Source organism: Microtus pennsylvanicus, chromosome 1 (genome assembly GCF_037038515.1).
Source record: "Microtus pennsylvanicus isolate mMicPen1 chromosome 1, mMicPen1.hap1, whole genome shotgun sequence".
NCBI classification, from domain to species: Eukaryota; Metazoa; Chordata; class Mammalia; order Rodentia; family Cricetidae; genus Microtus; species Microtus pennsylvanicus.
Window position 1 is genome coordinate 60,900,698 of NC_134579.1, and position 15,764 is coordinate 60,916,461.

At 46.8% G+C, this 15,764-nt stretch overlaps 1 protein-coding gene across 13 annotated transcripts in view; it reads left to right on the forward strand.

Annotated features, from left to right (window-relative positions):
- The window catches only part of Kalrn (kalirin RhoGEF kinase), a 605,871-nt gene that overhangs the window by 581,930 nt on the left and 8,177 nt on the right, over positions 1-15,764 (forward strand). For all 13 annotated transcript variants that reach the window (XM_075965457.1, XM_075965466.1, XM_075965494.1 and 10 more), the window contains 8 exons: positions 2,267-2,294; positions 3,035-3,206; positions 5,337-5,458; positions 6,166-6,297; positions 7,840-8,004; positions 9,671-9,749; positions 12,292-12,492; positions 15,604-15,742. In XM_075965457.1, coding sequence (XP_075821572.1) covers positions 2,267-2,294; positions 3,035-3,206; positions 5,337-5,458; positions 6,166-6,297; positions 7,840-8,004; positions 9,671-9,749; positions 12,292-12,492; positions 15,604-15,742 — 1,038 coding nt within the window. The remainder of the gene's footprint in view (positions 1-2,266; positions 2,295-3,034; positions 3,207-5,336; positions 5,459-6,165; positions 6,298-7,839; positions 8,005-9,670; positions 9,750-12,291; positions 12,493-15,603; positions 15,743-15,764) is intronic.

The following is a 15,764-nucleotide window of genomic DNA, read 5'->3' on the forward strand; positions in this document are numbered from 1 at the left end:
CAGGAGAGAATGTGGCAGAAGAGGGACAGAAAAGATGATCAGAGCCACGGAGGGAGATGGCTGTCAAAAAGTGTCTTCTGGGCACACGGAGCCACTCATGACTTCACAGCAGCAGTGGCTGCCTGCACGAGACAGAGCCAGTCAGAGAGTCAACAGATAGGAGAGGGATTCGAACCCCAACTCTAGCTAAGGAGCTTTGGCAATTGAAGGCTGCTGAAGGAGGGAGAGTCGGTGTTCCTCGGGTAAACGGCCCCTGGTGGGCTATCTGCGCACCACCTAGACCCGTGCACACGGACAACCCTGGGTGGACTCGGTGGGCTATGAAAAGAGGACTTGAAGTTGGGAGTGGGGTGTGGCAGGAAGTTCCAGAAGGAGCTGGAAGAGGGAATGGGCTGATATAATCAAAATACATTGTATATATGTATACAGTTCTCAAAGGACGAATTCTCTCTCTCTCTCTGTCTCTGTCTCTCTCTCTCTCTTCTCTCTCCTCCCCTCCGCTCCTCTCCTCTCTGTCTCTCTCTGTGTCTCTGTCTCTGTCTCTGTCTCTGTCTCTCTCTCTCTCTGTTTTAAATGCCAGCCAAACATAATAGCACATGCCTGTAACCCCAGCCATTCAGAAGACTGAGGCAGAAGAAACCCTAGTTTAAAGCCTGCCCTGAACATTTTGGCTTTAAGGCCTTATATCAACATTTTAAATAAATAAATCAATTTACAAAGCACTTGCCTAACACGAGCAAAGCCGTGGGTACAACCCCCAGTACACTCTTCCCTGTGCTGCTGCGTACTACACACCGATTCAGAAAGGAGCAGTCTTCATACGGTCCTGGCACTGACTGAACTGTCTGTTTTAAAGGAACGGGTACCCCTGAATTTAAAGGAGCTCAGCGAGCTGCTCTAAGTGGCATTTTCAGACTAATAGAGAGGACTGAATAAGCTGGAGTCCCCACGGGGTTCCAGAATTGGCATCGCAAGGGGGCCTACAGCCCAGGTCATGAAAAACCTGTGTGTAAATGGGCAGTTAGTGTGCAAAGGGGAACCCCAGGAAGGAAACAGCATCTTTCCAGGGGGCTCCTGCACATCGCTCTATATGGGAACACACAGAAGCTGTGCGCGTTCGTAGAATGCAGGGACAGATACTGGGGGCCCGTGTGAAAGCCGCACCCGAGCTTTCCTTCCCGGAAGGCAAGTGTGTCTTCCACCCCAGCTGGAAGGAAAGAGCTTTTGCCTGACGAGGCAGCGGAGGTCGGGAGCCTTACCCACAGACTGATCAGCACGAGGGAGGCACTTAGAGCCTCACATCTTTGTCTGAACAGGGATTAAGCAGGCCTCATTCTAGAAGCACCGTGCTAGCACTTGGCATATACAACTGTAGCTGTATCTGTGATAGCACGTCATAGGGCGTTGTTTTTTCTTCCGTTTTATAGTGAAGGATATAATGATCTCTAATTGGTCCTAAGTAATGAGCATGCAACCACAGCGAACAAAACAGGTGACATCTGACCCAGGCTTCACAAAAGCTCGAGCCTTTCCACAAGCCAGATGTTTAAGAACTGGATTTGCCTTTGGGGAGAGGTGATACTGCGTGGGGGGGAGGGGGGGGACACAGCACAGTGAGTGGCCTCTTGAGAACGGAGAGCTTTCCAGGCAGCCTAGAGTGGCCTCCTTTAGACGAGCCAGGTGTTCTGGGCAGGGCACATCACATGTTCTAGGCTTGACTCTTCCTCTGCTCTCTTGAGTAGCACAAAGATCAGGTGTTTGCCCATCCCCTGTGGAGGCCAGGACCATAGAGGTGGACTGGGACCAGATAGATAGTCTGGCTCTACTGCTCTTTCTCTTCAACCAGGGAAGCTCTGCATAGGGCTAGATACGGAAGGGAACCTTTGGAAGGAAACCACTGGGTAGGTTCGCCGCAGTGCCCCAGCCCAATCGCTCTTGGGTCTTTTGTTTCTGCCAGAGATTTGTGGGGGAAACCGTCGCTGTGGATTGCCTGAATGGGAGGGGTGTGGGGCTGTATATTGAAAAAGCGCAACAGGAAGGGAAGAAAGGTGGTCACAGCCTGCCCAGTGGCCATCTTAGACAGGAAGTAACTCTTTGGTGTTGAAGAGGGTGTCTGTGATGGTGGTCATCCATAACACCACAGGGACAGGGTGGGGTCCTGATGTCATTGCCACAATCGGTACTTGCAATGACTCAGTAAAGCCTATGATTTTTCTCTTAGTCGTAAAGATTCAAGTAATTTTCTCTTCTTTCGTGTGTTTTTCAGATCTTAAATCCAAATTTCATCCAAGAAGGTGAGTTTTTAAAGGGGATAGAGTTGAGAATGTAGGGGCTGGCTACATAAATTCTACTTAGCTTTAAGGTTGGGAGCTTAAGCAATGGCGATATGCCTCTGTATTTTTCTGTATTGTAGATAAGGAGAGGGAATTAAGACAAACTATTAAATGAAAGTGGGCAGCATGTAATATATTTGACTAAATAAATAAAAATGTGTTTGTATAAAGCCCAAAGATTGTACAGTGAAATGTTCCTAAATGCCACTTCTACACTATGCCATCACGGAGCTTTTCCCTCTTTTGTTTTGTTTCTAATTTTTTTTTATTTGGTTTTTGAAGACAGGGTTTCTCTGCCCTAGCTGTCCTGGAACTAGCTCTGTAGACCAGGCTGGACTCAAACTCACAGAGATCCGCCTGCCTCTGCCTCCCGAGTGCTGGGATTAAAGGCATGCGCCACCACTGCTGGACTCTTGTTTCTAAGTTTGCTGTAAAATAGAGGGGCACAAAGGTGGGTGTGGTGTCAGCACACACCTTTAATCCCAGCACTCAGAGGCAGAGGCAGGGGGATCGCAGTGAGTTTGCGACCAGCCTGGTCTACGTAGTGAGTTTCTCATACAGAGAAATGCGCTCTGATCAGACAGTGGTAGGCTGAGGGTCACTTTGAACCATGATGCCCATCTCTAGGGGTGAGAACACAGTCTCAAATGACTATTGTAAGCGTGTTGTGGTAACAGTGATGTTCATCTATTCAATTGCAGTGGCTCCAGAATTCCTCGTGCCCTTAGTAGATGTGACCTGCTTGCTTGGAGACACGGTGATACTGCAGTGCAGAGTCTGTGGGCGGCCAAAGCCCACCATCACCTGGAAGGGTCCAGACCAGAACATCCTAGACACTGACAACAGTTCAGCCACGTCCACCATCTCCTCCTGGTAAGTGGATCACCCAGTGGAGGCTGGCTTCTGGGTAAAAGTCCCTCTGGGTTACTAGTCACCCCCAAGGCGCTGCCCTCAAGTTTATTCCGGGTCCCACACTTGGCCTTGATTAGGAGAGAGACTGAGTTAAAGGCACAGGTGGCTCAGCCTCCCACACCGGAGCACCCTGTGTTCAAGTCTTAGGCACGACGTCGACTGTTCACTCTGAAGCTGGCCCCTTAGCCCGAACTTCTAGTGGGTGCCAGCATGCATTGTGTGTGCTGCCCAGTACCAGGTGGGCATCCTGGAGGCTAACAGGAACCATTTGTTCCTGTGCTGGACCTACAATAAACAAATAAAGCATTGTCCTTGAAATCACAGGCCAAGCCTTAACCATGGATATAAAATGCTTCTGTGGCCCCTGCCTTATAGTTACCCTATTAGATGATCAGTCTATCCAAGGGCCCCCGGGAGATCTGTCACAAGTACTGAAAGCTAACGAACACCCTGGAATGCTTCATGCCCGCCAGGATGCGTAGAGATAGGGATGTGATTTGGTCCTTACCTAAGAACTACTTTATGAGAAGGGGGGAAGGTACATTCCAAAATGTAAGGCTCTTCTCCACTAAAATTCTGTTTGGGTGATTGCCTCCAGCCATTCTGCTGGCTTGTCCCCACCCCCACAGGAATTCTGAGCATCCCTGCATTGCTGCGTGCAGCAGACAAGCAATAACAAGCTCTAATGGCTCACCTGCCGCTTAGAGAAATACCTAGAATCAAGCACATTTCATTGATTGGCTTAACGTGTTTGTGAGTGTGTGTGTGTGTGTGTGTGTGTGTGTGTGTGTGTGTGTGTGTTAAAGGTGAGGGTGCCTTCCTTGGTATTTCCAGAAGAGATGCCTGATCAGGCCATAAAACATCATAGGCCTGAGCAGTTCTGTGTGAGAGTCGTTGTTTGGCAGAGAGCGTGAAGATCTCAGAACACTGTCCCACCCTGAGGGATATTGTCTTAGTTACTTTGCTATTGCTGTGAAGAGACACCATGACCAATGAGACTTACAGAAGAAAGCATTCAATTTGAAGCTCATGAAAACTCAATTTGGAAACTCTACTTCCTTCCAGAGGGTACTAGAATCCATGACCATGGTGGCAGGGAGCATAGCAGCAGGCAGGCAGGCATGGCTGGAGCAGTCGCTAAAAGTTCACATCTGATCCACAAGTAGCAAGCAGAGAGATGGGGCCTGGTGTGAGCTTTTGAAATCTCCACATCCCCCCCCAGTGACACACCCCCTCCAACAAGGCCCCGCCTCCTAATCCTTTCCTAGCAGTTCCACCAACTAGGGACCAAGTATTTAAACATGTGAGCCTCCTGGAGCCATCCACGACAGAGTGGGTGGACTGGCTTCCCTGTGAATTAACCCTTTCGGAGAAGTTCCTTCTGTGAGGTGTTTCTGAATGCCATTCTGGGGCAAGTGAGAAAGTTACCACTTAGGTTCTGTGTGTGTGTGCGCGCTCCCTTAGACATGTACCCGTGGGGACAGAGGTCCACCTCAAGTGTCTTTACCTCTTGCTCTTCACCTGGCACTTACTCTTTTGGTTGGACTGGCTGGCCAGCAGCCTCTGGATCAGCCTGCTCCCCAACCCACCCAGCACCCAGTTCTGGGGTCACGGGCACGTGCTGCACCCAGCTTGTTACTAACTCCTCTTCTCATGCTGTTCACCAAGCGCTCTATACCCACTGAGCCATGTCCCCAACACCCACTTAATGCTTTCAAGGATCCCATGTGTAAGATTTGAAATACACACACATTTTCATTATTGAATCTGTTTTATCATTTGTTATTGACTTATGAGATTGAAGCTATTTCAGCCCAAGGATACTTGTGTAAAGTACTCATAATTGCGTTGCAAACCAGTAGGTTACAGGATTTTATTTATTTCTAATTCATATATCATGCCATCCCTATTCTATTCCTTATTTACACAAATTTGGGCAGTGAAAATAGCCAGAAAAATATTTCCCCACGTAACACAATGTAGTGGTAGGTAAGCTGGAGGCATGTGCACACCCTGAACCAAGCAGGCAGCATTTTACCTGCCCCTCAACTGTCCCCTCACTGTCTGAAGGAGATGCACTTAATGTCCTAGTGATTCTGGGGAAATCACCCTCAAGATCTGCAACCTGATGCCCCAAGACAGCGGGATTTATACCTGCATAGCAACAAATGACCACGGAACTGCGTCCACGTCGGCTACAGTTAAGGTGCAAGGTATGCTGTGCTCTCTCTCTCTCTCTCTCTCTCTCTCTCTCTGCCTCCCCCCTCCGTCTCTCCCTCCCTTCCTTCCTCCCTCCCTTCCTTCCTCCCTCCCTCCCTCCCTCCATCTATCTATCTATATCTGTTTTAAAGCATTCTTGACTGTAGTAAAACATAACAAAACTTAGCATCTTAACCACTTTAAAGTGGAGAGTTCGGTGGCATTGTGGACATGCCCATTGGTTTGTGGCCACCACCACCACCACCCTTCCATATGCCTCTTTTATCATCTGTTCCTATTAAGCAATGATTCCAACCTCTTCTCTCCCCACTGCCTTGGCTGCCCACATTTTGCCTTCCCTATTCCTGCCTCGGATAATTTACATTGGTCGTTTTAAGTGGACATGGCCAGGGCACCCTGAGACTCGGGAAGAAAGGATCCCTCATCAAATTCTAAAGCAGAACCCAGGCCAATGGGAAGAGAAGCATGCCTGCTAAGAGCCCTTCCCCAGTCCTCAGCGTGGTTCCTGTTTAATTGAAGGAGGTTGCCAGGCAGCAGGGCCCATCTCCTAGGCCTCCCTTGGGCCTGGAGTCAGGAGCGCTACTTGGGCAAGGTTATGCGCCAGATTTGAGGCGGGTTTGGCATGTTTCCAGGGCTTCATAAGACTATGGAGCTACTCGAGTTCTGAGGAGCAGCCCCGCCCTGCTGTCTGTCTCCACAGGTGTTCCCGCAGCCCCCAACCGCCCCATCGCGCAGGAGAGGAGCTGCACCTCCGTCATCCTCCGCTGGCTGCCCCCGGCCAGCACTGGGAACTGCACTATTTCGGGGTACACTGTGGAGTACCGCGAGGAAGGTGTGTTGCTCTTTCTCTGTATTTGCTTCCTCTCAGGAGGGCTTCAGGGTCGTGAACCTGAGACTTCATATAGCTTCCTATTCGCCGGACTTGGCCTGGCTCGCGCACCCCGGGGCCAGGCTACGGCAGCCAGCGGTTCCAAATGGAAACTCCCTGGGGCCTTCCTGACCCAGCCACTAGGTGGCAATGTGTCTCCATTGCATTGTCCTACTCACCCTGCTCAATCACATAGATGGGCGCAATGGAGCCTATTTAACAGAGGCCAAGGAGTAAAGAAACACAACACTGTAGTTAGTAAGGGGCAAGCTCCCACTAGACCCTCCTCTGTAGTTGACGAGTCTGTGGTTTTTCTCCTAGAACAGAAACCATGGTAGGATGGTCAGACATCTATCTGTCCACCACCAGATAGAATCTATAGCATGTATATACATATGTATCTTTAACTGTGAGGAAAGAAAGGAGAGAGAGAGGGAAGAAGGAAAGAAGGAAGGAAGGAAGGAAGGAAGGAAGGAAGGAAGGAAGGAAGGAAGGAAGGAAGGAAGGAAGGAAGGAAGTTAGTTTAAGCCAAATGTGGTGGCTCACACCTTTGAGCACTTGGAAGGTACTGGCAGGTTCTCCATGAGTTCGAAGCCAAGCCAGGTCACCTAGAGCTACATAGTAAGACCCTGTCCCAATAATAGTAAAATTACAATAAATAATAATACATTTAGAAAGGCACTTCCAGGAAGTTGTGATTGTCGCAACCGCAGCTCCGAACCACATCACAAATTACCCAATTGGACTGAAAGCCCGGCTTGCCTGCCCAAGATCATTTTTTTACTTTGCTTTCCATCACCATTGTTACCTTCGCTCTTCCTTCCTCTTTTCCTTGTTAAGCGGGAGCTGTGCGATTATAAGACTCTTCAGTTCCACCTTTCCTTGAGCTGTCTGCCGCAGGCTGTGGAGGCCAGCCCAGGTGTGACTGCTGAGCCAGAGAACCTACTTCAGTGTTTCCAAGTTCAGCTCATAGCTCGCTCAGAAGCTAAGCTCTCGTAGACAAACTGCTTAGTACTTCTGAGACTCTATCTCTTCCTCTGTCGAGTAAGACTAGTGCTCCCTTCTCAACCCGGTTTTTGTGAACTTTAGCTGGAGTAAAAGGGGAGAATTATGCCATGCGTGGAGTATTTTTACATTCTTACATGCTCCTGTATGTGTTCATTTTGCTTTCAATTTCCAGAGGCATGTTTTCTCTCACTTTGCTGTATCTTCTTACAGCCCAATCACGCTGCCACATATCCCCACGTAAAGTCAGTGCTAGCTCCTCAGCTTGCACATTTGAGAAGGGATAGAGTCCACAGGCCAACTTCTTGCACAGCCTTTATTTGATGTTATTTAGGAAACGGGGCCAAAATCCCCCACATTGGACTGCAAACTTTCAGAGCCCGACAGTGGCCATCCTGTCCTTTGAACTGGTTCTGTCCATTTTCCTATCTTTGGCTGCTGAAGGTCTTTGAAATAACGTCTCTTTGACTCCCCCTCCCTCTCCTTGGAACTGCCTACTAGGTTCCCAGGTCTGGCAGCAGTCCGTAGCTTCAACCTTGGACACTTACCTCGTCATTGAAGACCTTAGTCCCGGATGCCCTTATCAGTTCCGGGTCAGTGCCAGCAACCCTTGGGGAATCAGCCTCCCCAGTGAAGCCTCGGAGTTTGTGCGCCTTCCAGAGTACGGTGAGTCCCAGCAAGCCTAGGGCAGCTAGCCAGCAGAAGCTAAGCAGTGGACCACTGTTGCAAAATCATTGGCATCTCTGATCCCATGGGGACGGGTCTTGGGGCTGCATGGCAGCTTCCATCCGGCCACCTTTGAAAGACCAGATGGAGTGTCTCCAGGAGATATATGGGAGCCAACATGAGGTCTACCACCATTGCTGACCCTGGGCTTTCTGGGGTTTCCCAGGGGAACCTCGATGGACAGGCAGGAGACCTGTGTCCCAGTCTGCTCTCTGGCTCTGGCCCTCCTCTGAGACCTCTTGGGACTTCTAAGTTTGTTTTCCCCTGGGTGCCTCTGGCCAGCATGTGTTGAACACAGGACTATAGTGCTAAACAGCTTAAAAGAGGGAGCAAAGTAACCTGGACGAAGGACTTTGCTATCAGATAAAATGTTATTTGCCCCACCTTTCCAGAATTTCGTTTCCCACACAGATCTATTTTATCTACATAAAATTGAAAGTAAGATATACATGTAACTAGCTAGAAATGGATATTACCGGTGTGATTCTTCTTCTGCCCACCTTGCTCTCTGCCCATCTTGGTCCCATGGACATTTTAAAGGAGGAAGCTTGCTGGTCTGAAGAAACATCCCATTGGTGACACTTTAGGCAGTACACAGATGTGGTGTGTGTGTGCTGAGGACAAGACAGGAAAGGGTGGGAGTGTCGTCATACCTAAAATGCAGCAGACCTGTGTCTCTGTGGTTAAAGGAAGTTTGGAGTCCCCACAGGGCCTTGGCCAAAAATGACCATGCAGGTCATGGTCAGCCCAGCCAGGTGCCTGCCAATGGACAGGCATGTGACTTTCTGGAAAACCTTGACCCTGGATCCACACGTCCTCAGAATTCATTGTGGGCGTGTCACCAGCTCGTGTTTCGGGAGAGCTGAGGTGACGGACCAGTATGGAGTCTTATGAACTGAGTTACTAATATGGGTCCCTTCTTTCCAAGCCACCAGCTCAATGTGGCTCGGGATGGCCACCATTTTTGTTTGGTTACTTCTAAGACCCGATTCCCAGCAGACAATACAAATCCCAAGGAGTGTGCATGCTTGTGTGTGTGTGTCTGTGTAAGACAATTAACACATCGTACAAGGTCAAGCCGAACTACCAAATCTCACACAAGAACCAATTATGGCTGAAGTTCAGTCATCCCGTATCCAGGGTGAACTCGCCCAAGGCTGAGGACTTTGGTGCTAGGCAGAGAACTCTCTGGCATGCTCTGCTCATGGCGTTTCCTTTTTCCTTCCGTGACCCTCAGCTTTTTCAATCTCTCTGCACCCTCCCCTGGTCCTCACCGTCACTGACTTCTCCTTCAAAGTGTTCTTCCCCGTTCCTATGTTTTCTCTAACTTTCCAGGCAACTACGTTTCTGATCGTGTCCCATGTTCTCCCTTTGCTCGAGGAGATGACAGAGAGTGCCTGTCTGCCTCTGCCATGTCAATTCTCCTCAGACATTTAAAAAGAACTTTCCAGAGAGTCACGGCCTTTTCCCACTGGGAGGCCCCCAAGTTTAGTCATAAGAATGGGCTATTTTCCTTAGGTTATTATGCTGGATTTTCTTTATGAAGCTTTTCTTTCTTTTCATATGACATTCATAATGTCACTTGTTGATTCTCCCTCTCCCAAAGATGCAGCCGCTGATGGTGCCACCATTTCTTGGAAGGAAAATTTTGATTCTGCTTACACCGAACTGAACGAGATTGGCAGGTAAGGAGACCAGCTACCTCACAACAGGAAAACGATCAACTTGGTTTTGTTGGTCTTTCTTTCTGTGTGTTATTTTTTTCAATTTTGAGACAAGGTTTCTTTGTGTGGCTTTACTGTCCTGGAATTAGCTCTATAAGCCAGGCTGACCTTGAACACACAGAGATCTGCCTGCCTCTACCCCCTGAGTGCTGTGATTAAAGGTGTGTGTCACGTTGCCTCAGCTGGGGTTTCTTTCTATCTTGTGTAGAAGAATTCTCTGTGGTTGGAAAACAGCTAGTGCATTCCTGAAAATTTTCTACTTTTCTTTTTCTTTGCTTGAGTTGGAAGCTGGTCTCATCAACATTTTCTAAGAAAGTCTGGAGATTTTTAAGCCACAAAATATTCCTAAAAAGTGTAATTTTAGCTGTATGTACCAAGTTTTGATATATGATATTTCTATTATCATTGTTATTTCTAGGTATTTTTTCAACTATGGTTAATTTTTGAACCAGTTACAATACAGTAGAAATTACATAAAATGCTCTAATATGTATGAGATTTTAAATTATATTTTGTTATTCACTTCTAATTTCATTGCCCTATGGTCAAAGGAGTTGCTCAGCCTTGCTCTGTAGGTAAAATATAACAAAATTTTGTGAAAAGTTTTATGTATTCAGGCTTAGTGGCTAAGAGCACTGGCTGCTCTTCTAGAGAACATGGATTTAATTCCTAGCACCTACATGGCAGCTCACAACCATCTGTAACTCTAGTCCCAAGGATTCTAACACTCTCTTCTGGCCTCTGGGAGCATTGCACACATTTGGTGCACAGACATACAGGTAGGCAAATTGGCTATACATATAAAATAAAAATAAGTGGGAATTTAAAAGGTTTCATTTTACTTTCTTTTTAAAATTAATTTTATTTGTCTGCATAGCTATTTTGCCTGCATGTATGTCTGTGCACCACATGCATGCCTAGTGCCTGCAGAGACCAGAAGAGGGTGTTAGAGCTCCTGGAATTGGAGGTAGGGAGAGTAATGAGCCAGCATGTGGGTGCTGGGAACTCAACACTGGTATTCTGCAAAAACAACAGTGCTCTTATCCACTGAGCCATCTCCCCAGCTCCATTATTGTGTACAGAAGTATATTCTGCTTAGAAAAGAAAAGAAACCCACCTCTATGTAATGCTCAAAATGGCATAAAAATATCTTGACTAAAATATTATATTACTTCGGGGGGCTGTAGAGATGGCTCAGAGGTTAAGAGCATTAACTGCTCTTCCAGAGGTCATGAGTTCAATTCCCAGCAACCACATGGAGGCTCATAATCACCTATAGTGATATCTGATGCCTTCTTTTGGTGTGCAGGTAAACATGCAGATAGAACACTGTATACATAATAAATCAATAAATCTTTTAAAAATGATACTTTGTCATCTCAAAGAGCCCTAGGATGCTAAGGAAGAGAGATGACTTTAAAAAAAATTATTGTTATAATTAAAAGTACAAAAGGAAAGGTTTCTTTTTATTTTATTATGTTTAGTGTGTATGTGTATATATTATGCGGGATGTGTGCACACATGCCACAGCCCATGTGTAGGGGTCATAGGACAATTTGTGGGGTCCCTGCTCTCCTGATTTTATGTGAGTTCTAGGCATCAAGCTCAGACTGTTAGGCTTATTGCTTCAGAAAGTGGGTGCCTTTCTCTACTAAGCCAAATCACTGGTCCGAGAAGGAAAGGTCTCTCTTTTTGTTTCAGATGTATTTGTTTTTATTTCATGAGGATAGTTAAGTGCCTGCATGTATGTACCCACACCACGTGTATGCCCTGTGACTGAAGAGTCCAGAAGAGGGCACCAGATACTTTGGAACTGGGTGCTGGAAATCCAACCCAGGTCCTAACCTCTGAGCTATGACTCCAGCCCCAGAAAGATCTCTACTACTGCTTGATGGGGGAGGGGATGTGCACATGTTCACGGCAGGGTGTCTTGAGCATGGGACCCAAGTCTGAAATAGTTCATCCATATTTCATGCACACCTTTGCCTGAAAGTAATTTAATGTGCTATGTCTGGTGGACCTGCATTTGACCGTCACTCACCACAACATGAAGTCAGGTATGAAACTTCCCACAGTGATCTCATGTCTGCATTCAGAAGCTGTCAGATTTTAGAGCATTTTGGGCTTTAGATATGTGGATTAGGGACACTCAACCTGTATGATGTTACTGTCTCGGCAATTTAAGTAAGCATGTGCACATGCATCCACACACACACACACACATACATACGCATGCCCAAGCACATACACTCATACACACATGTTCAAGCACACACACGCATGCTCGAGCACAATGTACCTGCACACACATATGCTTGAGCACTCACATACATGCATACACACACATGCATGCTCAAACACATACACACACATGCACACACGCATGCTTGAGCACGCACACACACACACATGCACACACTGTAAACGTATTCTGGTAAATGGCCCCCTCTCCCCCCGCTGACTGATGAACCTTGGAGAACCTTCCCCCCCTTTTGTCTCGCAGAGGCCGGTTCTCTATTGTAAAGAAATGCATCCACAAAGCTACCCGCAAAGACGTTGCTGTAAAATTTGTGAGCAAGAAAATGAAGAAGAAGGAACAGGCTGCCCACGAGGCTGCCCTGCTTCAGCACCTGCAGCACCCCCAATATGTCACTCTCCATGACACCTACGAGTCCCCCACGTCCTACATCCTGATATTGGAACTGTGAGTACAGGGGTCTTATCTCTAAAGAAGTCCCCATCTGCTGCAGTCCACTGCCCACAATTTATGGACAAGAGTTCCATTTTCACCGTGTTTTATGGTTTACAAAGTGCTACATAAGCCTTTCCCCTCCTGTCTTATGTAAATGTAGTACTATTCCACAGACTAGAAAACCAAGGACAGAGACTAGAGAAGGTCTTTACCGCTAGCTCGACGAAAGTCCAGATGAGTGTGGCCCTGAACCCACATCTTCTCACTCCACTTTTTCTTATTTTTCTAAGGTTTATTTGGTTGTTTATATTTATCAGGTACAGTGTTTCATTGCATGTATACACGATGTGATCATCAAATTAGGATATTAGCATATCCATCACCTTAAACATCCATCATTTCTTTGCAACAAAAACATTTATTTTAAAAAAAAGGACCTCTTCTCTAGCTATTTGAAATATATTAACAGTTTACATTGGTAACTCTAGTCACCGTACTTATTTCCGCCAGAACTTATTTCCCTTCCCTAGCTGTAATCTGTACGCGTTTCTCACTTACATTTCATTTTCTTCCTACTGTGCACTCTCGGGCTTGATGACACTTGAGAAGAGTTTGCTGGAGGAAGGCCGATGGACGGGGTGGAGCCGGAACGGCAGGAGTTTGTCCTTCAGTCAATAGTCATGGCACCCCCACTCTACTACCCGATTCTTTCAGGGTGGAACTTTTCCCTCCAAGACATTCCAGGAATGGCAGACTATCTTGATAATAAATATCCTTAGAAAGACACAGCTCTTTAAAACTCTGAGGCTATACATCCAACAGTTAAGACCAAGAGATAAATAATATTTTAAATGCAGCGTGGGAGATGCTAGGGATCATACATTAGACAGAGCTACAAGAACATGCAACAGGTTTTTGTTAGGTGTGTGTGACCGTCAGGGAAGATGTGTGAGAAGCAAGGCCTGAGCACAACCATGCCCTGAATCTTGCTCTGTCTGTAGATCTCCTGTATGGTCAGTAGGGATGGCTGGTAGAACCCTCTTCCAGGCAACTGAGATTTCGATTCCCTGGTCTAGGAAGGATGAAGACTAGCGAAGAGCTCCAAGATGGGTGGGGTGGCTGGTGCTTTGTGGGCTTGGAGCAGTGCTGCTGTAAATGTTGTTTGCTTCAAGTATCTCTGGGAGTTGCATGTAGCGAACCCAGTGCCACCCCTCTCTGTCCTGTTCTCTCCCAGTTCATACCTAGTAGGTCAGAGGGAAGTAGGGAACTTTCCAGGGTCTCCATCCTTTTCTCCTGTCAGCAAGGAACAAACTAGAGGAGAAAATGAAAACAGTCAGGCAAGTTTCAGATGTGGTTGGAAGTTATTCTTACCCTGGCTCACACTCCTTGACGTGGGCATTTCCTGAGATGTGTCTCAAATGACTCATTGCTCCCTAAAGAGTTGGATCACTTGTTGTTACAAAAGGGCACAGGGAGCCTGGAAATAGCTGCTGTTTACTGAGCACAGTCTTGGTTACTTCTCTATTGCTGGAATGAGACACCATGAGCAAGGCGTCATAGAGAAGGAAGAGTCTCTCGGGGCTTACCATTTCAGAGGGTGGAGTTCATGACCATCACGGTGGGGAGCGTGGCAGCAGGCAGACGATGCTAGAACAGTAGCTAAGAACTCGCCTCTTGATCCACATGCACAAGGCAGAAAACCCTCTAGGAATGCTGTAAACTTCTGAAACTGTCGAAGCCCACACAGAGCCAGCCATACACTTCCTCCAAAGAGGCCACACCTCCTAGTCCTTCCCAAACAATTACACCAACTGGGGACCAAGTATTCAAACCTGAGTCTAAAGCAGCCATTGTCATTCAGTTACCATAAGCACTTTATTACACTAGGGTTGTGTTAATTCCTCAATGCTTTGCTGGGTTCTTGTACAAGGCTGACAAGGAAGCAGATCTTATTTTGTTGTTGAGGTCACTGATGTCACTGTCCTGTTGCTATTTCCACTTTAAAAGATGGTGTGCTTCAGGGAAGCCAAAAGACAGAGAGATTAAATGATTATCTGCAGCCACCATCTGGGAAGTAGAAGAAGCAGACGTCAAGTTTGCACATGCCTGGCTCCACTTACCACTTTCCCAGGCAGTGGTTAGAACTTGGCAAGCTGTGCAGAAAGGCCAAGGAGTTAAGAGGAAATCAAATATGCCAAGGCGAAACTTACCCTCCTTCACATTTCTCCCATCTAAAAATGTCAAAAGGGAAAATACTTTTTAACATAGATGAGGCTAACTATAAGCACCAATTTTTCCCCTCATCCTAACCTTAAAGCCAGTTAGACCTTAAAGTCAACATTCTGTAAGCAAGGTTCTAAGGATTTCTGGTGAGCTTAACACATTTGTAACGTGATTCATTCTATTCTGAACATGGCACTCACTTTGGGCTCTGAAATATGTATATAGTTAGTTTTAGGTTTTGGGTTTTTTTACTCTTTTACTCTGGGAAGTGCTACCACCCAGCTCCCAAATAATCACACAGAGACTTATTCTTTCTTATGAATGCCCAGCCTTAGCTTGACTTATTTCTAGCCAGCTTTTCTTAAATTATCCCATCTACCTTTTGCCTCTGGGCTTTCACCTTTCTCTATTCCATTTACCTTTCTTTCCTTCTTACTCTGTGGCTGGCTGGCTGGCTGGGTGGGTGGCTGGCTGACCCCTGGCATCCTCTTCTCCTTCTTTTCTCGCCCCCTTCTCTTTTTTTCCTTCTATCTATTCTCTCTACCTGGCAACCCCACCTGTCCTTTCTCCTGCCTAGCTATGGGCCCTTCAGCTCTCTAGTAGACCAATCTGGTATTTTAAGCAGGCAAAGTAACACAGCTTCACAGAGTTAAACAAATGCAACTTAAAAGAATGTAACACATCTTTGCATCATTAAATATTCCACAGCATAAATGAATGTAACCCATCCTCAACTAATATCCCATGACGTGTGTGTATGTGTGTGTGTGTTTGTGTGTGTGTGTGTGTGTTGTAATGCCAATCTCCATTAAGAGATATCTTAGAGCTTTTTAAGCTTTCTCCATGGGCCGATTCTCTGTCTCCTCCCAAGCAGCTTTTTACCCACCTCCTTGTTTTCAGGATGGATGATGGCCGACTCTTGGACTACCTTATGAATCATGATGAGCTGATGGAAGAGAAAGTAGCTTTCTATATCCGAGACATCATGGAAGCTCTGCAGTACCTCCATAACTGCAGGGTGGCACACTTGGATATAAAGGTATTGCAAAATCAGCACCTGC